Below are 25,305 nucleotides of genomic sequence, written 5' to 3'. Positions count from 1 at the left end.
ACATTCAAATAGGAGAAAAAAATTCAATCGAAATATCAAGTTTTCCTCAGGATACCCTTTTCTATAGGTGGCTTAATGAATAGAACAGGGGGCTTGGAATCAGGAAGACTCATTTCTATGAGTTCAAATGCAGCCTCAGGCAATTACTAGCTGTGTGACCCTGAGCAAGTCACTTAACCCTGCTTGCTTTGGTTTCCTTATGGGTAAATTGAGCTGGGGAAGGAAATGGCAAATGACTCCAGTATCTCTCCCCAAAAAAACCCACATGGGGTCATGAAGAATTGGACATGACTGAACGATAGCCTCCTTTTCTATTTCTTCTTCTTGAGTCCAGTGGTATTCCATAGAAAATTTTAGATAACATTTGTGAAGCATTTTGAAAATATCTAACCATGATGTAAATGTCAATTATGATGATGATGAAGAAGAGGAAGAAGAAGAAGAATGATCCTAAACAGTTACCTTTGAATTAGACTATTAGACGTTGTTGGTCATGGAACAAAGTGAATGAACAGGTATAACTCCCATCTGGGAGTTTATATTGTAAGAAAGCTCACATGACAGAAACAGTGACAAAAGATAAGCAAACAACTGCACAAACTATCAAAACACCTAACAATAATGGGTGTTTCTTTAATATGCTAAAATTTACAATGACATCATTTGGTCCTTATAACAGCCTGGGGAAGGAGGTACTGAGGGTTTTATTATTTACAAATAAGGAAACTGTGACTTAAGGAGATAAAGTGACTTGCTCATGGTGATATATGGCCAGTAAGTTTCAGACAGGAATATTTAAAACCAAATCTTCAGACCTTCAAGTCAATCATACTGCCATTGCATCCTGTGTTAATAACTGCACCATCACTGTTTAAACAGATGGTTACGTGGATACTAGAAAACTTTGGGTTCAAATGGAGTTGATCCAAGTGGAATCTATAACCTCTCTTTAAGTTATTTGGAAATCCAATTCTTCCTAATTTAATAATGTTTCATTTATGTCTTGACTAGTGCTAGAGTTATTTGCTCTTATGGCCTGCTTGGGTTCACTTCCATGGAACAAGATGCCCCTTCCAGGTTAAGGTCAACACCTCTAATCTCACCACCATGCTTCTAATTCAGGCCTTGACTTAATACCACTTCCCTCAGTCTCCTCTCCCCTCTAATTGGAGAGCTAGAGGTTGGAGTACCAAAACTCCAAATGCCTTCCTTTATAGAGAGCAAAAACTTGACTTTTCAGATCACTCCATTCTATTTCTGTTTCTCTGCCTGGTCACAACTCCATGGAACAGGATGCCCCCACATTGGGTAAACCCTGATATTCCTTCCTCCTTCCTGTTTCTTTTTGTGTGTTGTCTCTCCCCATTATATTGCAAGTTCCTCATAGGCAGAGTCTGTCTTTCATTATATTAATTGCACTTAGCACAGTGCCTCACACAGAACAGGCACTTAAATAGTTATTGGATTGGAATAAATAAACAGAAACTTTTTTTAAAACTTTGTATTCCCCCCATAGTACATTGATTCATACCCAGTATATACTTTAATGTTAGTTTAATGAATGAATGGCTGGAACTTTTGTTGAAAAAACAACCTGTAAGTATAGTTAAGTACCTTTCTCCCTAATTCATAATAGTTATCAATTTATTCTAATATCTAATTTTATTCAAAGGCTTTGCTTACAATATTTCTTTGTAAGTAATCCCAGTTCACTTAACTTCAAGACCATAGGCTTTCATGGCAAGCCAAATTGGCAGTTTGCATATACCAATTTCTTCATCTGCCTTCCTGTACCACCTTTCCTAAACCTACAACCTTTCTTCCTGATTGTACCCAGTTTATAAGATAAGACACCCACTTACCTTTCTGACCATTTTTGCTTCTTCTGCACATAGAAGAATAAAAAAAAAGATCAGCCACTTTCATGCGTATAACCCTGAATAGATAGATCCCTATATCACAGGTAACCTACCTTACCTTATAAACTTGTCTTTTAAAGCAGTATTTAAATAGAAAACATGGTTTTAAAATAAGTGTTTTTGTAATAGACCTTAGCAAAATTGGCAAGAATGTATTTTTATAGAAACTAAATTTGGAGCAGAAATGGTCTCAGGCAACTAGAATCTTCTATGACTAAGTAAATACAAGCATTTACTTAAAAAAACCATGGAATTATTCTATGAATGAATTTGCAAGACAAAAGTTCTACTGAAAATCAAACAAAATGATGCAAACAGGCAAGGTAGACTTCCCTTAATTTCTCTTGGGTTTGCTGTTTTTAAAATTTTCTTTAAGTCTAGTATGCTTGATAGGTTATTTCATTGGATTTTTTACTCTACCAATGACTTCCTTTAAGAGAAGCCCATATCTCCCAAAGGTTATTTCAATAGAGGACATATCTTGGTAGAACATGACATGCTGGAAAGATTCTTAGTAGAAACTTAGAGATGGAAGACTTTACTTCCTTGAACCAGCTTAGCTTAGCCCAGAGACATTCATTGTCAGAAAAGCCATGGGGTGATTAATATTTTCACTGTAGTAACTATCAAAGGCACCCTGGTAGAGTGGATACAGGGCCAGCTTTTGAGACAGGAAGACCTAGGTTCAAGCACTGACTAACACATATGAACTACTTGAACATGGATAAGTCACTTAAACTCTCAGTGTCCCAGGAAACTCTCTAAAACTAGATGAGTTTCTATTCTATATTGGTGAGGGAAGTTTCTATACTGAGCTTTCCTTATACAGATGAATTGGCAGGTTCCACCCCCCTCCCCCCTTCCACCCAAGTAAAGTTCTTTAAGATGCTCTGCTAAGTTTAGTGAGGTTGCATCATGGGAGGGACTACTTACACTGATGAGATTCTAGAACCTTGAAATAATTGTCTATTTTCCAACTATTTTCTGCCTAAGTCATTCTTTGATGCTCCATAATGGTGTGGAAGTGACCATTTCAAACATTGTGTCAGTTGAACTTGGGCTCTGGCAGTTTGTATCTAATTAGAAAATATTTTAGTATAGGTCATGTGATATCCATCTTGACCACTGATGTCCCTTCTGCATCTCAGACTCTGTAATTGTTCCCAGCTAAGTCTGCAAGAACAAAGAAAATTATACATCAAATAATGACTTCTTTGGCTAAGGACTTTGTTCAAATCACATGGATGAAAATTCAAAATGGTCTTTAGTCCTGATTGGTCATCTTCCTCTGTAATGGTGGTGAATCAAAGTAAAGGTTGAGGGCAAAGGGTATTCAGCCCCCCCCCCAGATTCTTAAACTGTCTAGAAATGGTAATTTTAGCATCAGAAAGTTTTTGCCTTACATTTGTCTTTTCAAAACTCCCACCCACTATTCCTATTTCTGCCCTTTGGATTCATGTGCTGACAGAACTAATCCCTCTTTCACATGAATTTAACTACTATTTCTCCTAATAGACAATCTTTGTCTATTAGGACATACACTCTTAGAATGACAGTAATCCACAGTAATATTCTCAGTATAAATATAGATAAAATACAAAAGGAAGTTTCAGCTAAATGGAATAATGACATCCTAAAGGAATTGGATAAAGAAATTGGATTCGTCATACCTCAAGGGATAACACAGAACATAGTTTCATCAAACACTTGGTTGTTTAAGTTTGCATTAGTCGTTATGGGTGTAAACAAATTAATCAACTTGTAGTTTGTAATAGTTTACTCAAAAACACCTGTTGCAGAGGATGAAGAAGTAAAGAAGGGGGCAGCTGGGTGGCACAGTGGATAAAGCACTGGCCCTAGATTCAGGAGGATCTGAGTTCAAATGTGACCTCTGATACTTGACACTAGCTATGTGACCTTGGGCAAGACACCTAACCCTCACTGCCCTGCCTAAAAAAAAAAGAAGTAAAGAAATATTGTGAGAAGTTTGACAAATTGGTGGTGGTCTTCAGTCCTGTCCAACTCTACATGACCTCAAGGACTTCTGTCCATTGTGTTTTCTTGGTAAAGATACTGGAATGGTTTCCCATTTCCTTCTCCAGCTCATTTTACAGATGAGGAACTGCGGCAAATAGGGTTAAGTGACTTGAATGGGGTCACATAGCTATTAAGTGTCTGAGCTCACATTCGAACTCACGTTCTCAGGCTTCTAGCCTGATACTCTATCCACTGCACCACCTAGCTGCCTATTTGGCAAAATTTGAAAAAAACCTAGTCTAAATTGTGAACATATACCTTGCACACTCAGGTACTTCAATGTAAAGGTAGATACAAAGAAGGCCAATGGAAAACACATTGGAAAATATGGCTCAGGATCAATGAATAAAAGAGACCGAACACTCCTAATAAGTATCATACCTATGCATCATTAATATTTAATTAATGGGGGGCAGCTAGGTGGCACAGTGGATAAAGCACTAGCCCTGGATTCAGGAGGACCTGAGTTCAAATCTGGCCTCTGACACTTGACACTTATTAGTTGTGTGACCCTGAGCAAATCACTTAACCCTCATTGTCCTGCCAGAAAAAAAATTAATTAATGAAGGCAAAGAATAGACAAACATAGAAAAATATCACAAAAAATGAAACCGATGCTTTCTCAGACTGGAAACAACTAATGACTGATGCAATGATCAATTCAGAATTAGTTAAACAAATTATTGTGTGAAATCAGAACATCATACTGGGATAGGGCTAAGCCTTCTAGGCAAGGAGAAGGGCTCTTCAATATATATTCGGTTCAATAATATTCTTTTGTCTATTTTGTTAATGTATAATTGTGAAGGTATGATTTCCTCTTAGGTCTGCCCCACCCATATCACAAAATTTTTTGCAGGCTTGTTTCATCATAATTTTCTTTTACAGTCATTAATCTTTCTGTAATTTGTTTTTGACCCACTCATTATTTAAGATTTAATTTTTAACTCTACATTTGTATCTGTACCTTTTGTTTGTGGTCCCCAAACAAATTTCTATTTTTATTCCATCATGGTCTATAAAGGATATATTGACTAATTCCACCTTTACACATTTGCTTGTAATATCTTTTTTAGCTTGTACATGATCAATTTCTTTTTCATTTTTCCCATGATCAATTTTTTAAAAGTTCTGTGTACTGCATTTTTGATGCCCAATTTAGAAGAAGCCATAAGTCTTTTAACTCCAGTTTCTTCAGAAATTTTTTCAGTTCCGTAATTTTTCTTTTGTTTTTCTTTGTGCTAGACTTATCCAAAATAGAGGGATATTGGACTCTCCTGTCTCTTTTATGCTGCTGTCTTTGTCTTCTTGAGGCTAAGATAATGTTTTCTTGATGAAATTGAATCCTAAGGCATTTGGAGTATACACATGTATTACAGATATCGATTTGCTGCCTCTTGTTTCTTTCAGCCTAATATAGTTTTTTGAGTAGCTAAGTGAAACAGTGGATAGAGTGCCAGGCCTGGAGTCAGGAAGGCACTTACTAGCTGTCTGATACTGGACAAGTCAACTAACCCTGTTTCCTCATCTGTAAAATGAGCTAGAGAAGGAAATGGCAAACCACTCAAGTATCTTTACCAAGAAAACTCCGAATGGAGTCATTAAGAGTTGGACATGCCTGAAACTACTGAACAACAACTACTACAACATAGTTTTCTCTAGTTTCCTTTGTACCTTTTTATTTTTTAATGTTTGTTTTTGATAGCATGATGGAAGCTCCTGATTTTTCGGTTTCACTTGATACATAGTATTCCATCCCCTCAGTTTTAATTTGTGTATGTTTTTCTTTTTTAAAATATGTTTCTTGTAAGTAACGTATTATAGGGTTTTGTTTTCTTATCCAATCTGTCACTCTTTTGTTTTTTATTGGATTATTTAATCCATTCACATTTAAAGTTATGAGTTAGGTTTATAATTTCCTCCATCTGTCTCTAAATTTTTTAGTTATGATTCCTCCCCCTTTTGCTGTAAACATAGTATTATTTTCTTTCTGTTTCTTTAATCTTTTTAGGGGATCAAGGATCCCCTCTTCTCATTTGTCATTTGTTTCCATTTAGGATTTTATTAGTTTCTCTATCCCATAATTATCTGATTATGTATTTCTTCTCCCTCTTTATTCTTAGGTTCTCAGATATATTTCCCCTTCTGCTCCTCTCCTTCAGTTAGTCCTGTTCATTAGTTTTTTAAAAGTTCATTTTTGTGCTCCTTTCCTGTACACTTACAGATTCATCTAGAACTGTGTTTCTATCTATGTCATAGTACAAATGGACATAGAGCTGGGCCTAGACTGTTACAGTGGGAGCAGCAAAGCCTGGATCATATTGGTGGTGGTGTCCAGAGCTTTCTGTTCTTAAGTCACTAATTTCCTCAAAATTAATTTCTTTAAGACCAATATTCTCCAGATAAGGTTGTATGTCTGTTAAACATCCAAAAACACAAGCTCTAAAGAATCAAAATTACAGAGGAAAAAGAGCAGTGGAAAGACACATGATGGATGTATATCAGTTGCATCATCTAAACAACAGTGACTTGGATGTGTAAAATGTTCTTTATCATTAGGGTGGATTGGTCACAAGGAATAAATGAGAGACAGTCAATGGACAGCCCAAGGTCCAAACTAGTAACCACAAGATATTAAAAAAAAAACAAAAACAGATGAAGGCTTCCAGGAAATTGGCGGGGGGAGACTATAGAGTGGATTAGCTGAAATATGTGGATGAGAATCACATATGAAGGGGTATGAGTAGGGTTTCTTTTTTTTTCTTTCTTTTTTTTTTTTTCAGGGCAATGTGGGTTAAGTGACTTGCCCAGTGTCAAACAGCTAGTAAGTGTCAAGTCTTTGAGGCCGGATTTGAACTCAGGTCCTCCTGGATCTAGAGTCAGTGCTTTATCCACTGCACCATCTAGCTGCCCTGAGAAGGGTTTTTTCTTACACAGGCAGAGGAGGAACGTATACTGATGCACCCCAAACTTATTAGATGACCTTGGGTGAGTAACTTTAATTTCTATCAACCTCAGTTTTTGTCATCTGTAAAATGTATATAAAATTACACTTGCTACCTACTTCACAGCACTGTTTTGAGGAAAATGCATTGAGGGGGGCAGCTAGGTGGCACAGTAGATAAAGCACTGGGTCTGGATTCAGGAGGACCTGAGTTCAAATCTGGCTTCAGACACTTGACACTTACTAACTGTATGATCCTGGGCAAGTCACTTAACCCTCATTGCCCTGCAAAAAAAAAGAAAAGAAAAGAAAATGCATTGTAAACTTTAAAGCCTTATAGAAATGTGAATTATTAATAGCATCATCATTATTAATCTAATCAATCTAACCTTTTCAGGATAGGTAGGTGTTGCAGTAGTTAGAGTCAATCCTAGAGTTGGGAAGACTCCTCTTCCTGAGTTCAAATCTGACCTCAAACACTTACTAGCTGTGTGACCCTGGGCAAGTCCCTTAAATCTATTTGTCTCAGTTTTCTCAACTGTAAAATGAGCTGTAGAAGGACATGGCAAAGCACTCCATTACTTTTGCCAAGAAAACTCCAAATGGGGTTGCAAAGAGTCAGACACAATTGAAACAACTGAACAAAAACAGACAAAAAACTCTGTACTTATTATCCATGAGACAAATCACATTATTTCCCTGGAACTCAGTTTACTCATCTGTAAAATGGGGGTGGGACTGGATGACTTCTAATATCCTTTTTAACTCTGTATCTGTGATCCTCTGGTCTCAAAAAGTTGCAGACAAAAATTGTCTGGTTTTCAAACATTCCCAGTCAGGCAGTCATTAAGCACCCTCCACATTCCAGGCATTTCACTGCCAGCTGAGGATACAGAGTTCTAACAAAAAGTAACTCTGATTCCCCAGGAGCTTCTTACTGTGTCCATAGAATCCGAACATCTAAGTATGTACATGGTTCACAGTTCATCTGGATAAACACCCTTTGACTTTGCTTGCCAGACCGTCCAGCAAATGATTTCATGGAGTGACCAGGAACCTAAAATTGACACCATATGGAGACACAGTGCACATATTAAATCATATGCTGCCGTGTTAACAGCATCCTGATTTGTGGCTGCAAGTAATAAATGAATTATATTAATTTTGTAGCTGCAAGCTAATTTCTCCAGAATTACTTTTTAATAACCAGCATCATGTTGGCTGCTAAGATTTAAATACATTTAAGAACAAATTTGTAGACTTTTAAGTAATGTGAGATTATCGTTTTGAAAGCCTAAGAGTTCATTTAATATTTTCCTTACGCTGAATAATTGTAGATAAAGTATTTTGCTCAAGCTGGGTGGCTTAGCAGACAAGGAAGGAAGGCAAGCACTTTTAACAGTTAGAGAGTTAATAGCCCTCCTGCAGCCAACTCCTGGGGACTGTATTGTTTGCATGCTTTTTCTACTTGAAACATTATTTATATTTCCCTTATAACTCAATCCCCACCCCCTCTCCTTTAGCTCTAAAATATTGCAAGTCAGTATTAGCATAAAACCTGACTTGATAATTCCACTTGGTACTTTAGACTCCCAGGTGGCAATCTCAGCTCCATTATTTGGGTACCTTAATGAATTATCACCCATGGCATAAGTCCTTTCCCTTAGCTCATTGCAAGGTCTTTGGGCTCACACAGAATAATTCCAAACCTGGAAACAACCCTAAAAGACCAGGTTCTTAATGTGCTAACCTGGGCTTATTCTAAGATTATCATAAAATAAAAATGAGGTAAGGCTCATGCCTAAGTTTCTCACAAGTGAGTAATAGGGAACTCACTGTATATAGTTACTTGCTGTAGAATATGGGTATCACATATGGGTCAGCTTTTATTTCCTCCACCAGAGAAAATACACAAGAAGAAAAAGAATCATCAGAACCCATGAACAAATGCATAGAGTACTTAAATAAACCCATTGGACCTTCTAGACTCCTTCCTCACCTCCTTATGGAATCTAAAGATGCTTCAAGATGCTTAGCAAACATGTCCCATACCTCTTCCATGGTCACTGTCCAAACAATGCACGACAGTAACACAGGTTGGCACAGTTCAGTTCTCCTAGATTCTATCACGTGACTTTGGTCTTCCAGCTTCAAGTCAGTCCTTTTTCTTCTTCAAACTTCACATTGTTGTGGTAATCTCATCCTCCAAGAGGCTGATATTCAACTCAAACTCAAGAATTCTCTGTTTCTCAGCAACTCCAGAACATGCACGGAAATGTAATTTTCCAGAAGTGCAGTATCTGTTCTGTGTTGATAAAAAAGAAAAGAAAAGAAAGCACTTGGGAATTCAAGGTCCATGAATTCCTCTCCCAGGCCATGTGGGGAGGCATATAGGCAGCTTGCCATGGGCTTGTCTTACCAGATACCATTCCATGTGCCTGCTTCCTTGCTGCTGTCTGGTCTGAAAGTCCAACGAAGAGAAAAAAATGGGAGAAGAAGCTGAAAGGTTTCTCCTAATCAAAGTTCATCCATTCTGTTAGTTACCAGTTATCTTGGAAGCAGCTTCATTCACTGGAGATGAATAAGGAATTTTCCCTCTGGTCTCCCAGGCAGGGGCCAGGACAAAAGTTCATTTTTATGGAACATGCTCATCTACTAAAGGTCTATACCTTGTAATCTCCTCAAAATACTGGGAGAGGAGGATATCATTCCAATTGATCAGGGATTTCATGATCATCCTTCTTTTAGAGGACCAGCTAGTTACCACAGTGGATAGAATCTCCAATAAGGAGAGTTCTAATTCAGACACAGATACTAACTAGCTGTGTGACTCTGGGCAAGTCACTTAACCTCTATCTGTTTCAGTTTCCTCAAATGGAAATGAGAGATAACAGCAGCTCCATGACAAGGATGGTGTAAGGATAAAGTTAAATAATATTTGTAAAGTGCCTAACACAGTTCCTGGCACATAGTAGGTGCTATGGGAATACCTACTCCATTCTATCACCAATGTTGAGCTGCACAGGCCCTCAAAAACCATCCTGTCCAACCCCCTCTCTTTATAGAGAGGAGCAAACTGAGGGCCAGTAACATGGTATGTCTTGCTCAGAGCCACAGAGATAGTAGAAGAAGTGGAGTTTGAACCTGGGATTCCTGTTTGTAGAATCTGTCCTTTTCCCACTCCTTGATTATACTTAATGCATTAGTTTTCCTAGTTCTTCTAGGCTACAGATTAAGAAGTCTGGAAAGCTAACTTTGTGTTATAATGCACACAGCTATTAAGTTTTGAATGTCAAGTTGAGAGTGTTATACTTTGTCATGGGGGCCACTGAAGGTTTTTGAAGTTGGGAAGGGAATCATGAAATAAAGGCATATTTTAGGGAAGCAATCCTGGTTTCAGTGTTCAGGATCAATTGGAGTGAGGAGACAACAGCAATGGACAGCCTAGTGAAGAGGTCATTGGTACAATGCAGGCCTTAGTTCATAAGGAAGCCAAAATGACATGATTTGGAGGCAGTGTGAGATGGTGGAAAGAGCACGCATCCTGAGTTCATTTCTTTCTGCCCAGGCTGGTCTATTTCATTTCACATACTTGTAGTTTACCTGACATCTCCTGTGGGCTACAGCAGGATGTCCAACACCAGGTTTCTGAGCCATTGACAGCCCTCCCCTACCAGTGCCAACAAACCATATTAAAATATAGCAGGGGGGCAGCTAGGTGGTACAGTGGATAGAGCACCAGCCTTGGATTCAGGAGGACCTGAGTTCAAATCTGGCCTTAGATACTTGACACTTACTAGCTTGTGACCCTGGGCAAGTCACTTAACCCCAATTGTCTCATTAAAAAAATAGCAGGGAAATAGTTAACCAAACAAATACAAATACAAGACAACATTGATCATTTTAATGTGCAGTTTTGCAAGTCAATATCCAGCTGGCAGGCATCTTTATGTATGACTTCTTGTTGTTCAGGCATATCAATCATGTCTGACTCTTCATGACCCTATTTAGTGTTTTCTTTTTTGTGTGTGTTTGTTTTTGGTGAGGCAATTGGGGTTAAGTGACTTGCCTAGGGTCACACAGCTAGTAAGTGATAAGTGTCTGAGGTCAGATTTGAAATCAGGTCCTCCTGAACCCAGGGTCGGTGTTCTATCCACTGCGCCACCTAGCTGCCCCTTTGTTTTTGTAGGGTTTTCTTGACAAAGATGCTGTAGTGGTTTGCCATATCCTTCTCTAGATCATCTCACAGATGAAGAAACTGAGGCAAACAGGGTGAAGTAACTTGCCCAGGGTCACATAGCTAGTAAGTGTCTGGGATCAGATTTGAACTTAGGTCCTTCTGACTCTAGGGCCAGCACTCTAGCCACTGAATCACCTGGCTGCCCCAAGTCTAATGACGTGGTTTTAGGTGCCATTTCAGGTACATTTCGGTGTGACCTTGGGCAAATTACTTGACCTTCCTGGGCCTCAGTATTCCATCACAATCTTATAGCACAACTTGCTCAGCCATCTCCCAATTGATCCCTTATGACACCGTTTACAGTTACTAAACCTAATCCTTAGTAGTTCAATGTAGTTCAACTTGGCAGCAAGTTCCCAGGGGAGTAATTGCTGGCCACTCCGATGGGCCTTGTGTTGCTTAACATTTTTCATCAAGGCTTGAATAAAGGAACAGATGGAATGTACATCAAATTTTCAGGGAATATGAAGGTAGGAGGAATAGTTGACAGGCTGGATGGCAAAGTAAGGATCCCCAAAGCTCTTGAAAGATCAGAGTATTGGATTGAATGTCATAAGTCAGATAGTCAGTCAACTAGCATCTATTGAGTATCTTGATATTTAGCTCTTTGTCTAGCACTGAGTGCTGGAGAAACAAAGAAGTGTCAAAAGACAGTCCCTGTGTCCTTGAGAAGCTTACTGTCTAATGGGATGAAATTCAATTGGAGTAAATGTGAAATCTGAGACTTGGGTTAATAAAAATTAGCTTCAAGAGTATAACATGGCTTGAGGCATGAGGTAGCACAATAGATAAAGCACCGGGCCTGGATTCAAGGGAACCTGAGTTCAAGTCAGGCCTCAGGCACTTGATACTTAATAGCTGTGTGACCCTGGGCAAGTCACTTAACCCTCATTGCCCTGCCCCCCCCCCAAAAAGAATATAAGATGGGAGCGTCAAATTCCACAGCAGTATATCTGAAAAAAAGGTCTGCTGGTCTTAGTGAAGTGGTAGTTGAATAGAAGTCAATGGAATTATGTATAAACAATAAAGCCAATATGATCTTGGGCTGCATTAAGTGGGGGGCAATTTCCAGGAATCAAACAGCAATAATACCATTGTATTCTGCTCTAGTTTGATTACAGCTAGAGTAAGTGTAAAATTTTGGGTGCCATAGTTCAAGAAGGATATTTAATTTTTTTTTTTGGGTGAGGCAACTGGGGTTAAGTGACTTGCCCAGGGTCACACAGCTATTAAGTGTTAAGTGTCTGAGGCCAGATTTGAACTCAGGTACTGCTGAATTCAGGACCGGTGCTCTATCCACTGCACTGTGCCACCTAGCTGCCCCTCAAGAAGGATATTGATAAACTGGAGACTCCAGAGAAAAGAAATAGGATTGTGAAGGACCTTGAGTCCATGCAATATGAGGATCAATGAAAGGACCTGGGAATATTTATCAGTGAGATGAAAATATTCAAGAGGGGTGGCATATTATAGCCATCAATATATTTGAAGACCTGTTATGTGGTAAGGGGGTCATATTTGTCCTATTTGGCCCAAGAAGGTAGAATCAGGAACAATGAGGCAAAGTATCAAGTAGGCAAGTTTAGAATTGATGTCAGGAGACATTTCCTAACAAATAGAACTGTTCTAAAGTAGAATGGTCTACTTTTGGAAGGTAGTGGGGCTACCCCTTGGCAGCTAGATGATGCAGTTAATCAAGCACTGAACTTGGAATTGAGTTCGAATTCAGCCTCATACACTTCTAGACAGACTTGCCCAGTTTCACACAGCTAGTAGGTGTCCCAGGCTGGATTCATTTGTAAAATGACCAGGTTGGACAAGTTTATATGATCATAACTGAGTAAAGGAAGGAATTTTGTTTGTTTTTATTTTTCTATCCTCAGTGCCTAGTATAGTGCCTGGCATATAGTAGGTGCTTTAATGCTTATTGAATGAATTAATATTATAAAAGAAGAAAATTCACATGATAAATCACCAACATATTTTACAAGACATGATTGAGAATCTCTGGTGAGAATGAAGGGTTGCTTTGGGCTGTGGAGATGGGGGAACACCTCAAAAGGGCAGTTCTGTCTGAGCTGTGTGTTGGGGTGTCAGTGCAGTTGGCTTCTTCCTCCCCTCTTAGATATACTCCTGACCCCTTGGACTTTGACAACTCTAACCCAGAAGCCTTGTCACCCTGGGATATACTTCTACTCCTCTGGCCATGCTCACTCCTTCCTGGACTTTTCTTCTGACTCTCTGGACTTCACCTTGCTCCCATGTCCCACTTGGTACCTACTTCCTTTTAGCTCTTCATGTAATTAGAATGTAAGCCTCTTGAAAGTAGGACTAGCTTTCTTTTTGCTTGCATTTATATTCCCAACACTTAGTACAGTGCCTGACACATAGTAAACACATAATAAATGCTTCATTTATCTATCTATCTATCTATCTATCTATCTATCTATCTATCTATCTATCTATCTATCTATCTATCTATCTATCTATCTATCTATCTATCTACTTATCCATCCATCCATCCTGTATGTCTCTCTCTATCTTCTCTCTGTCTGTTTTATCTCTTTCCCTCCTGTCTGTTTGTCTCTCTATATCTAACCTGCTTGCCTATTTATCTATGTCCATCTATCTATCCATCCATCTAAAATTTCTTCATTTGTAAAATGACCAGGTTGAACAAGTTTATATGATCATACATCCAGAAGGAACTTTAGGGGCCATCTAGTCCAAGATTGTCACTTGGCTGATGAAGAAACTGAGGCTCCAGGAGCCTCAAGGTGTGTCCAAGGTCACAGAAAAAAATGTCAGTAATGGTACTTAAACACAGGTCATTTGATTCCAGAGTTAATGTTTCTCTATGGTAACTGTAGAGTGGTAGATTATCATAGTGGACAGAACTATCTTTGGACCCAGAAACACTTGGGTTCAAGTCAGAGTTCTGACACACACTGACTGTGTGATCCTGGACTATTCCCATAACCTTTCAGAGCTCTAGGCCATTCCCTAAGATTAGAAATTTTAAAGCAGGTATAGATCTGCATTGGTAGGCATTTTTTCATTGGAAATTTCACCCAAAAAACCCAACAGGTTCAGCTCCTTTCCCCTTTGTTAACAGTCTTTAGGTGATCAGCTAGGTGGTGCAGTGGATAGAGCACTGGTCCTGAAGTTGAGAAGACCTGAATTAAAATCTTACCCTAGACACTTAGTCACTGTGTGACCCTTGGCAAGTCACTTAACCCCAATTGTCTTAAACATCCAGGGTCATCTCCAGTCATCCTGACATATGTGTGTGTGTGTGTGTGTGTGTGTATCCTGTGTGTATGTGTATCCTCTGTGTGTGTTTGTGTATATATATACATATACATATACATGTGTGTATATATATCCTGTGTGTGTGTGTATATATATATGTCCTGATGTGTGTGTGTGTGTGTGTGTGTGTGTGTGTGTGTGTATCTTGCCACTGGACCCAGATGGCTCTGGAGGAGAAAGTGAGATTGAAGACCTTGAAGCCCTCCCTCCCTCACTGCAAGTCATCACATAACCCCAATGTCATTGTCCTCTTTGAGAACCAAGGACAAATAACAACAACAACTTGAGATATTCAGCTCAAAATCCTATGGCCAGATGTCATTCTATATGCTACAAAGGTGTGGAGTAAAATTTATCTCACTCAGGGAGAAATACATTTACTCTTTATAGATTTAAGAGCAGGAAGGTTCATTAGAGGTTATGTAGTCTAACTTACTCATTTTACAGATGAGGAAACTGAGGCCCAGAGAAGAGAAGTGACTTGCCCAAAGGAATAGTTGGTCTAAAAAAGATGTAGAAGTTTCAGTTAGCAGCTGTAAATCAACTGTCATGTGGTAGTCTAAAAAGTTAATGTGAGGGGCGGCTAGGTGGCGCAGTGGATAAAGCACCGGCCCTGGATTCAGGAGTTCCTGAGTTCAAATCCGGCCTCAGACACTTGACACTTACTAGCTGTGTGACCCTGGGCAAGTCACTTAACCCCATTGCCCCGTAAAAAAAAAATAATAAATAAATAAAAATTAAAAAAAAATTAAAAATTAAAAAAAAAATAAAAAAAAAAGTTAATGTGATCTTGGGCTGCTTGAAGAGCAGGGTAAGTGGCAGGAATAAGGAGGTGATAACACCTCAGGTGTGTTGATGTACCTGGGTCCTCAAAGGATATGCTAGTGAAGCTGAGCTTCTGCCAGGTTTCTAGTAAGCCTGAAAGACTGTGAGTCTGACCCCAGCCATCAAGTAAGTGAGTCTGCTGAGTAAGGAGCAGAGAGCCTCATTATCAGTAGGCTAATGATGAGTTTTGGCCAGGAGAACCCATTAATCCTTGAATACTCTCTAGTCAGGAGCATCTTATGGAGGATAGTCAGTGGCGTGCAGTAGGGAGGCTACAGCACGGTACAAAAGAGGGGGGGAGGGCTACATTCAAATCTTGGCTCTCTCACTTATGACCTGAGTAAACTTGGACAAGTGTCTTCCTCACCTATAGAACTAGGAAGCCGGATTTACAATCTGCCCCACCTCCTGCTACCATCATGTAGACCTTGGAGCAATGGTGTGCTGGTAAATGTTCAACAACCTACCTTCCAAATGCAAGCAGGATACACTTTTAAGTTGAATCTGGAGTATTAACATTTTCTCCATCTGTGTCTTAAGTCTAGGCCAGCAACTAAACAAATCAAGCTCTGATTTGTAGCCTTTGCCAAGTAAATGCTCACATTGAAAATTTAACTATCGACTCTCTCCAGCCTATACCTGCCGGCTCTAGCACACCCCTATCTGGGAAAAAGAGAATGAAAAACTAAGACTCCAGTTGTAATCCTGACCTCCCTTCCCCAGTGGGACAGTGACCCTTTTTTAAAAAAAAATTCAAATTTCTGAACTACAGGGTCAGTCACAAGGCAAAGTGCTGTTCTCACTAAAACTGCCGGTCACCTTGGAATGAGGGTGGGGGGACCAGACGAGGGGACAGGGAGCTAACACCTGTGCTCGGCAGGTAAAACCAACTCGCAGCACCTGCTTAGTGGGTGGGGTGTGTGTGTGTGTGTGTGTGTGTGTGTGTGTGTGTGTGTGTGTGTGTGTGTATGTGTGTGTGAGGAGGGGGGAGGGGCTGTTTTGGATTCCATCTTTATGTGTTCCTGTTGGTATATGCTCAATAACAGGAACACCTGGAGACCCTGAGAGCTGGGGGGTGAGCCCCCAGGGCACCTGGTGCAAATCTCCTCTTCCTGGACCCTCAGCCTCGCACTCCATCTTCCCTCAGTACCCCGCCCCAATTGATCGGGTCACAGCCCAAGGTCTTGTGGGTGAAAGAGAGGCCCTTTCCGGAGGAGGTGCCGGTGCGAGCCCTCTCTCCAGCTCGGGGGGAATCTGTGGCCAGCTCTAGAGAGGGCAGTCTTTACCCTCATTCTTTACTTCGACCTTCCTGGGTTTTGGGCACACAGGTGCTAAATATACTGTCTCCGGACGCTCCATTTTCACCTGCTGAGTCGAGAGTCCGGCTGCAGCCAAGCTTCAGGGCGGAGTTCTCTTAGCTCCGTCCTCTCCTGCTCCAGGCTTAAGCTAGGGGACTTCCCCTCTGCACTCCCACCTGTCCGGGAGAGCCGGGGTGGGGGAAGGAGGGAGGCAGCCCCGGACCCCAGCTCTCAGCTGGAAAGCTCGGTCCACGGGCGGCCGTCCTGTCGGAGCTAGCAAGAGGACCTGCACGGACTGCGGTGTCCCACTGAGGGTAGCCTCAAGCCCCACGCTTCAGCATGGAGAGCTCCCCGTCCCCTTCGTAATCCGTCCCGTCGGGGCAGCCCTATCCTTGGCCAGGAAAACATTCCCTATCCCAATTCGGTCCTTGCCCCCATGGGGGCAGCCGAAGCCTCACACTTTGGTATGGGAAGTCTGTATCTCTGGGGTAGCCTCAACTCGTCCATGTCAAGCCCTAGTGCGGTCACAGGGGACCCGAGCTCCGGGCAATAGACCTGGACGCCTGGGCGGGATGACTGAAGAGACCCAAAATTTCCTGAGCCTCGGAAAGCCAGCTTGGGGCCCTAGTGTCTACAACTTTCGGAAGAATCCAGGGGTGGGAAGGCTGCTGGGGCCAGGGCCCCGACTCTCACCGCCCCCCTCACCTCCAACCATCCCAGGCGGGGCCGGCAGCTCTGAGTGACGACTCCCTAAAGCCCGCCCTGTCTTCCTGGCAGCCTTGCCCCCTTTTCTCCATCCCCTTTCTTCTAGGCTGTCCGGAGCTGGAGCTGCTTTTCCGAGCGGAGCTCTGGCCCAGTTGAGGCTGACTACCCCGCTACCCCGATGCCGGCCACCCTGATTCCCGCTACCCCAACGCCGGGGGCGGCACAGCTAGCATGGCGAAGTGCTACAGCTGGGCGGCAGCTCTTTCGTCTGTCTGTCCGGCGGCCACGGAAGGGAAAGGGGAGAGACCCGCCCACTAGACTTCCTCACTCGCCTGGAGGCTGCCTCGGTTTCCCCAGGATATGCTCAGCTCGCACTTCAGTTGGGGTTTCCAATGACTCCCTGGGCTGGACTTGGAGCAGCCTTAGACTAGGGTGGGGTCCGCCCTCCCGTGGGGTCTTCCCTCCCCTGCCCTGCCCCACCCTGGGCCCATCCACCCATTTCCCTGTTTTACCAGGGCCTCAGTCTCCGTCTTGCTTATCATTTAGTGTCCGACACCCAAACAAAGTTTAAAAGGGTCACTTGGGCCAACTAATTTCCACCCGATGTTTATTGTGAAGGATGGGGGAGGGGGGGAGAAGCAGAAGGTGACAGTTGGGCCCAGAGACTGAGGAAAATACATTTCGATTTGGCCTTTCTGAAAACTTTTAATCACAGCCTCTCCTCTGACCGACTAAATTAAACCGAGCGAGCAGAAGCAGGCTCTTCTCCTTAGTTTCTCACTCGGGGTTTTCTCTAAATCCTGACTCCCTTTCCCCTTGGAACTGAGGGGTTCCAAGTCCCTAGCCTTGTTTCTCCCACTGCCCAGATTGACCTCTTGGGGGGAGGCTAGGAGCACCCCTTCCCAGATTAAACTAGGATACCTGGGAACTTCCCTCCCAGGAAACCGGCTGTGTTTGCCAGGGTTTAGAAATCCAGACCCAGTGCTACTCTCCCCCCTCAAAAACGTATTAGGAGGGTCTCTGTGAGGAGAAAGACAAGCAGCAGCTGGGCTTCCCGAAATCACAAATACTCTGCAAAATATCACAGCTAATAGGTGTGCTTTACCAAAAGGTGGAAACATCTCCGATTAAATGCTTTCAAAATATGAAGTGGGAAAACACAGTTGACACAGCGCTCCAGATGCCACGGCTGTCCACGAGAAGGCTGGAAAACACAAAGCAAGCCAGGGCTGAGCATTTGGGATGGCGGAGATGCTTGACGGAAAAATCCTGTCACCGCCTGCCTGCTCAGACGTCTTGCTGTCCCATTTACAAAGATTTTAAGAGGAATGAATGGTTTCTGAGTCCCCCAGTGTTCTTCCTCCGCCCCCCCCAAAGGAAAATTAAGGAGTTTAAAAATACTTTTTTTCCCACCATCCTCTTCTTTCTCAGTTTCATCTTCCAGTCTCATTGTCAGCTTAGTGACATTCTTAATCTAAAAAAAAAATCTGATTCTTCAAGTTATAGCATGTGTAATTAATTCCTAATAACTGTAAATACATGGTTTTATTTATCCATTTTTAATAACATGCATTTGTATAATTACTATACAATCGAAATAGACATCAAGCTCGACTGTGTGCAGGTATTTATTCCACAGTATTTGTCCAGACATACTGTTCAAACAAATTCAGTGAATTTAAAACGAAAAACAAATGACCAAAACCCCCAAATCCCCAACTGTCTAGTAGAAACAAAATCACAGTGCTTTACAGGAAAAAAAAAATCAAAAGAACAAAAAAAAAAAAAAAAGGAAAGGAAATAAGTCCTCATGAGAAAAGAGATTTATTATGACATAGAAAATTTCACAATATTTGAAACCACACTTTCCAAACTAGGGAACACCGTCAACTGAGTTGTGCCAGTTACACAGGGCCCAAGCATCTGCTTTGTCTTAATGAGACGGGGGAGGTGAATGACCACTGTTTATTTTCATTTTCCTCATTAATTATGAAAAACTGCATTTAATTCATCTTGCATGGTGAGAGATTGGCCTCGCAGATGTAAGTCGTAAGGGAAGTGGCTGTCTGTGGGCAACCGAAACATGGAACCCTGCCCAAGGGGACCCCTGGGTGGCCCAGCACAGTAATGCATGCCATAATGGTAATTTTTGCCATAGTCCAAGGCTTCTTCTTGCTTCAGGGAAAATATCCCATTATAGTTAATTGGGGGAGGACTTAAGGGACCTTCAAACTGAGGGCTGGCACACTCGGGGGATGTGCTCTCATAGAAAGACTCATAAGCAGAGCAGTAATTGTAGGGCTTCATAGACTTGGCATTCTCCAGAGTTCCATGGCCTGGGGGTGTGCCGAGCTCAGGGCTGTGGTAGGGTGGGTAGAAGCTGGAGTAGGGTGACCTTGTGTGGTGGGAAGTGTCACCACCCTGACCCATCAGGAAGCTCCTGGCATTGAGCTGTAGGCAGCCTGCCACCAAGTTTGTCGTTGGCTGAGAGAGCCCCTTGCATAAGTTCTGGACGAACGTGAGCAGGTCCGGCCTCTTGCCAATTCTCAAAATCTCCGAAAGGGCCCAAATGTAGTTTTTGGCCAGGCGTAAAGTTTCGATCTTAGACAGTTTCTGTGTTTTGGAATAGCAGGGGACCACTTTCCTTAAATTGTCCAGGGCATCATTCAGGCCATGCATCCGGTTCCTTTCTCTGGCATTGGCTTCCTGCCTCCTGAACTTGACCCTTTCTACTCTGATCTTGGTGGTCTTTTTTTTCCTCAAGCCTCTCCTTCTGGGCAACCCATTCTCATCTTCCTCTTCTCTGTCATCTTCCTCTTCTTCTTTCTCTGTTTCTTCTCCAGGGCCTCTTTTGATGTGTTTCCCTCGGAGCACAATCTGCTTCGTAAAGCTTTCCGGTTTTTTAGTTTGCTTCTGGTCCTCAGTTTCTCTGGAAAACTTTCTGCACATCTGGGGCTCTGCCATTATAACAGACTCATCAAATGGGAGCGTTAGCATGGCTCTCTCTACAAGCTTAAATGACCTGAAAAAGTGCCAGCACAATATTTAAAGTGTTTTCATTTCCTACTTACACACATGAATTTGCTTAATTATCAGATTATATACATGCATGGAAACAACTGTTTTTGTAAAATATAACACTGACTTAATGAATACTTTTTTTCTGCATTTGAAAGAAATTTGAGTTTGAGCAGACTAAAATAATGGAAACACTGATCCATGCAATTAACATAACACAAATTTATCTGAAGTAAGAAGTAAAACAGTTAGTAAACAAAACTAAACCAAACATTACTCCCCACTCCTCTCCTCCCTCGTTAATTTAGCTTTCATCTAAAACCAGCTTTTAGCCCCACAGATTTGATGGTGGAATCCCAGCAAATGCAAAACATGATATAGCAATGAAGAATTTCATTAATCCAGTTCCCTTGGGTGCAAAAATGCAAAGAGGTACCAGGTTGTTGCTGCTGTTCTGAAAGGAAAATGCTGGGTCTCCATCACTCAACCCTTTAACTTTATCTGATAAATTATACAACTCTAGATTTGGGCAAATTACTATTGGAATGCAAGGCTTCAGAGGGTAATGGTTTCATTCAAGACAATTTAAAACAATACAATCCTCCTGATTAGGGAATAAATTTACAACAACAACAACAACAAAAGAGTTATCTTTTTCCTGCTATCAAAATAAAGAAATAGGTTTACCTGCAACGGACCCTACAATAATAGGAAAACAAATCGTCTTTTTTTTTCCAAAAGGAAAGAGTTTAACTGGTTTTGCCTTTAAAAAAATTGGAGGTTGTAGTTTTTCCTTTTTTCTGCTTTCAAAGCATCCTGGACAAAACCAAAAGAAAACCACAACCCAAAACAGTCTCACAGGGTTTTTGTTCTACTAGCTTCCGAAGTCTCCCTCTAGCTAATATCTGACAGCGATGGGCTGAGGAGTCAGACGGCAATTGTGCACGTGTGTTCAGAATCCAGAATGAAAAAGGAGAAAAGAATTTGTTTTCCCTATTTTTTTTGTTTAGTTTTTTTGTTTTCTTTGGGGGGAGCAGGAAAACATTTTCAGTCTTCAAACAAGCAGATATACAAACAGAGACTTTTGAAAGGAACAACCTTTCATTCCCACCCCCCTTCGGACCCCTCCCCTCAACACACACATACACATACATACACACACACACAGTAACTCTTAGTAATGTCCACACATTTACAATGTTACATAATAACAGTGAAAGTATGCAAGAATTACATCATGAGAATGAAATACCAAGACAAGTTCTAGGTTATCATAAGCATCTATCTAATACAAGACAATGAGACTGTATCTTTAAATACTTGCATGCAAAGCCAGCTTCCCTGGAAATAGATCTTTATTTCTATTACCTTAGGTTTTAATGTCATTCAATAATCAGTGTTCATTTTTTTGTCTTCCAAATCTTTTCAGTCCGAATGTCGCATCGTCTCCTGGAGTCTCTAGATCTGGGTATGGATCTCTGCACTATCTCATTGATCTCTAAAAAGTGACATTGATGCCAACTGCCAGAGCTGGTACCCATGCCATCTGCTAGTGACGTCACAGGGCAGAGAAAAACATGTGATCCTTTCTCTTGGGACCTTCATTCTGCACTGATCATCTGGCATCCCTGTAAGTGGGTACCAGCATTCATGTATCAACACAGAAGGTTAGACTGATAGAAAAAAAAAAAACTGTACCAGCATTTCACATACTACAGTAGGTACCTTCCTCCTGGAGCTGTTTCTGAGTCACAGGCAATCCATGGAGCTAGGTACATGTCAGGTTTGGGCTTAACCCCTTGTCTATGCTGTGACTTTCATAGCTCTTAGCATTGCAGTTTATTTCAAATGTATTTGATTATGTGTGTATTTTGGGGGTGTGGGGTGTGCTCAGACTTTTAAAAAAATCTTGCTCTCTCTTCTCTCCCTCTTTCTTTCTCTCCATTTTTTCTCTTTCTTCTCTTTTCCTCTTCCTTCTGTCTTTTTTCCTTCCTTCCTTTTTTCCTTCTTCCTTTTCTCCTTCCTTCCTTCCTTCTTTCTTTCTTTCCTTCCTTCCTTCCCCTGTCTTCCTCCTTTCCTTCTTTTCTTCCTTCTTTCCCCCTGTGTTTCTGTCTCTATCTGTCCAACTGTCTGCTTTTCTATAGCATATGCCATCTGTGCACCTGCTTGCCTGAGTAGGTGAGAGGAGATGCAACAAGGAACCCCAAATCAGGAAACAGGAGTAATACTGATGATAGCAAGAGCAGGGTTCGTGTAAGTGTAAGAAATCACTCTGGCTATCTCATTTTTGTTGGGTGTGTGTAGTTTATGGGAGCATGTGGATTCCTTTTCATTAACATCCAAGTCTTCAACGCATTCCTGAAATTTAGAATAACAGAACAGACTTCCCATCTGGGGACTGTGAACGATAGCCTCAGATGCTATTCTACCTCCCCCTTCCTTCACTTTTCTACATCCCTCAACAACTTATAAGTAAATGTCTACAATAGAATCATAATCATAATAACAATAATAAGTAAATGTGATGCAGGTACACCAGAAGTCCATTTTGGAATGTATCAAATTCTCTCCAGCTCTTGCCTGCCTGAGACAAGGGGTTTGTGCTCCTTCCCACCTCGCAGTGTCCCTTCATCTCACTCTCAACTTGGCAGGTTTTTTCCTTGGCAGGCAGGCAGTCCTTCCTGCAAAGGCAGAATGAACCAAATTGTCACGAAGGTCTTTGCCTAGTTCTGCCTTGCCTTCTGTTAAAACATTTTGTCATTGTTTCTATTATTATTTAAACTAATCTTTCTGGTCCTTGGGAAATTTCAGAGTGATTTTTGCCTTCTTTCAACTACTAACATTTGGTCTTTGGGAAATTTCAGAGTGATTTTCTCCTTCTTTCAACTACATATATATATATATATATATATATAATATGTGTGTATACACATATATACATATATATATATATATATATATATATATATATATATATATATTTTCCCAAGGGATGTGTCTTCAAATCTCTTTTCTTCTATTGGTATCAGTTTTTGTATTGTCCTCCCCCAGCCTTATTCCACACACTATATTCTTTTCCTTTCCTATCTCACTTTTGGTCTCTTATCATCCATAACAGTAGAGAAAGAGTTAAGGGAAACTGACAAGACTCCTAGACAAACCTTGCTGGGAAATAGGGATAAACTCCACCTTCCTCTACTTCTGTCCATCTGTGTATGTGCACACACACACAGAGGCACACAGACAGACAGATACCCAGACACAAACATATACCCAGGGACACACACACTTAATTTTAGAATTGCCCCCAGATTGTGCCTTACGAGCAAAGCAACAAAAAACCTACAAAACCTAAAAGTTTTATTTTTTAAATAACACAAAATAAACCCAGCATTTGTTGTTTGTTGGACAACGAAGTAATCTCTTCCTATAAAGTGAGAGAGTATGCTTTTCGTATTAAAGTAATCCTTGGCAAAGCTGGATCAGTGGAGGCTGGGTTCAGGCTCACTCCCTTTTATAAATCCCATTTTTGAGAGGTTTATAACTTAGCCGCTTTAACTCGCACTGGATCCAAATTGGCAGCCGCGTTCCCAGGCTGGAAAGAGCTCTGCATCCATTTCATCGGCCTACAAAGATGAAGCTTACATTTGCCTGGGCATTTTCAGAAGAGGCAGTAGTACTGAGGGAATGGGTACTGATGGCCCTGAAGCAACATTTGGACAACTTCTGACATTCTGTCTCTGGCCCATTTTTTCCAACCATAAAATGATTTTGAAATGACATACCCCAAGAAAAATTCCTATTAGGAGAAGTAGGCCTATTACACACCTTTAAAGGAAAGTATACACTAAAGCAGCTTGAATTTTATAAGAGGGTAGATATGACACTTTTATTACTCTCCTTCACCACCCTTTTTGCAAAAATAAGCAAAAAATTAATAGGACTGCTTTGGTGTACTCTATCAGCAGATGCTCTGTATGCAATAAGCAAATATCCCCCTTATTTTGAGGTAAGCTTTGCTTCCAGTGTCAAAGGGCAACAGAGACACTCACAGCGGTTGGTAGACTTTGCTGGCTGGACCTGGCCAAAGTACTGGATTCAAAATGTGCAGACTCATCCCTGACTTGAGAGTGTCTCAAGTGTTACATAAACAGAAATGATCCACAAAATCCAAGAAAAGGGGCTATACATCTCTCTCTGTGGAGAATCATCACCCACATATGTAGCTGAGCTAAAAGATGGGGCTTAGGTTGCTTTTCTTGATTTCTTCAGACAAAAAGGAAAGTGTCATTGCAAGAAATCATTGTGTTAATTTTAGTTTTTCTTTAAAAAAATGAGAGAAAAGCACTTGAGGGAAAATCCCTTTTTGAGCATCATTTTTAGTTTGATTTGTTTTTTCATGAATGGGATTTTAGTGTTTTTTTCTTTTCTTTCTTTAATAAATGGGAGATGACTCTAACCTTAAGATTATAAAGGAACCAAGTAAGCATGAATGATGCTGGCTCTGAGGATGAATGAACTTGGGTCTCAAAAAGCATTCTTTCTTCCACAGTTTATCATATAGATTCAGGATATTGTAATGTTTACTACTGCTAATATGCATTCCTATCATTGGCCATAATGGCTGCCTTACTCTCTACTAGAAATACATGACAAAGCAAATGCACAAAATGGAAATAAATTCAGAATTAGAGTATTAAATTCATGATACTGATGGGTTTTCTGTCTTACTTTTAATCTGAAGACACAAAAGCTTATACAGCTTGAAAAATAAATATCCTTCCTTCCTTTATCCCTTCCTTCTTATCTTCCTTCATTTTCTCCCTTTTCTTCCTTTCTTCCTCCCCTCCCTCCTTATTCCTTCCCTTCTTTCTTCTCTTTCTCCCTTCCTTCCTTTCTACCTGCCTGCCTGTCTTCCAAAAGGCTAAAATCTTTAACTCATTGCTTTAATTGCTTTAACTCATCAGTGGAAATGAAAACAGTTGAATCCAGTTGTAAGCTAACAGA

At 41.0% G+C, this 25,305-nt stretch overlaps 1 protein-coding gene across 1 annotated transcript; it reads right to left on the bottom strand.

The window, feature by feature from the left end:
* Window positions 1-18,890: 18,890 nt before the first annotated feature.
* On the bottom strand, window positions 18,891-22,106 carry NEUROD6 (neuronal differentiation 6). Its single transcript, XM_043964859.1, has 2 exons — window positions 21,667-22,106; window positions 18,891-20,302 (listed from the first exon to the last, which is right to left on the bottom strand). The coding sequence occupies exon 2, from the start codon at window positions 20,275-20,277 to the stop codon at window positions 19,264-19,266; it is 1,014 nt and encodes a 337-aa protein (XP_043820794.1). The 5' UTR covers window positions 20,278-20,302; window positions 21,667-22,106; the 3' UTR covers window positions 18,891-19,263.
* Between the last annotated feature and the right edge of the window lie 3,199 nt (window positions 22,107-25,305).

Source organism: Dromiciops gliroides, chromosome 1 (genome assembly GCF_019393635.1).
Source record: "Dromiciops gliroides isolate mDroGli1 chromosome 1, mDroGli1.pri, whole genome shotgun sequence".
Lineage (NCBI taxonomy): Eukaryota > Metazoa > Chordata > Mammalia > Microbiotheria > Microbiotheriidae > Dromiciops > Dromiciops gliroides.
The sequence above is the reverse complement of the archived record's forward strand: the minus strand, read 5'-3'. Positions and strand labels throughout refer to the sequence as shown.

Bases quoted from the DNA above. Each gene is read 5' to 3' on its own strand.
- NEUROD6 (XM_043964859.1), bottom strand. From the start codon at position 20,277: ATGCTAACGCTCCCATTTGATGAGTCTGTTATAATGGCAGAGCCCCAG.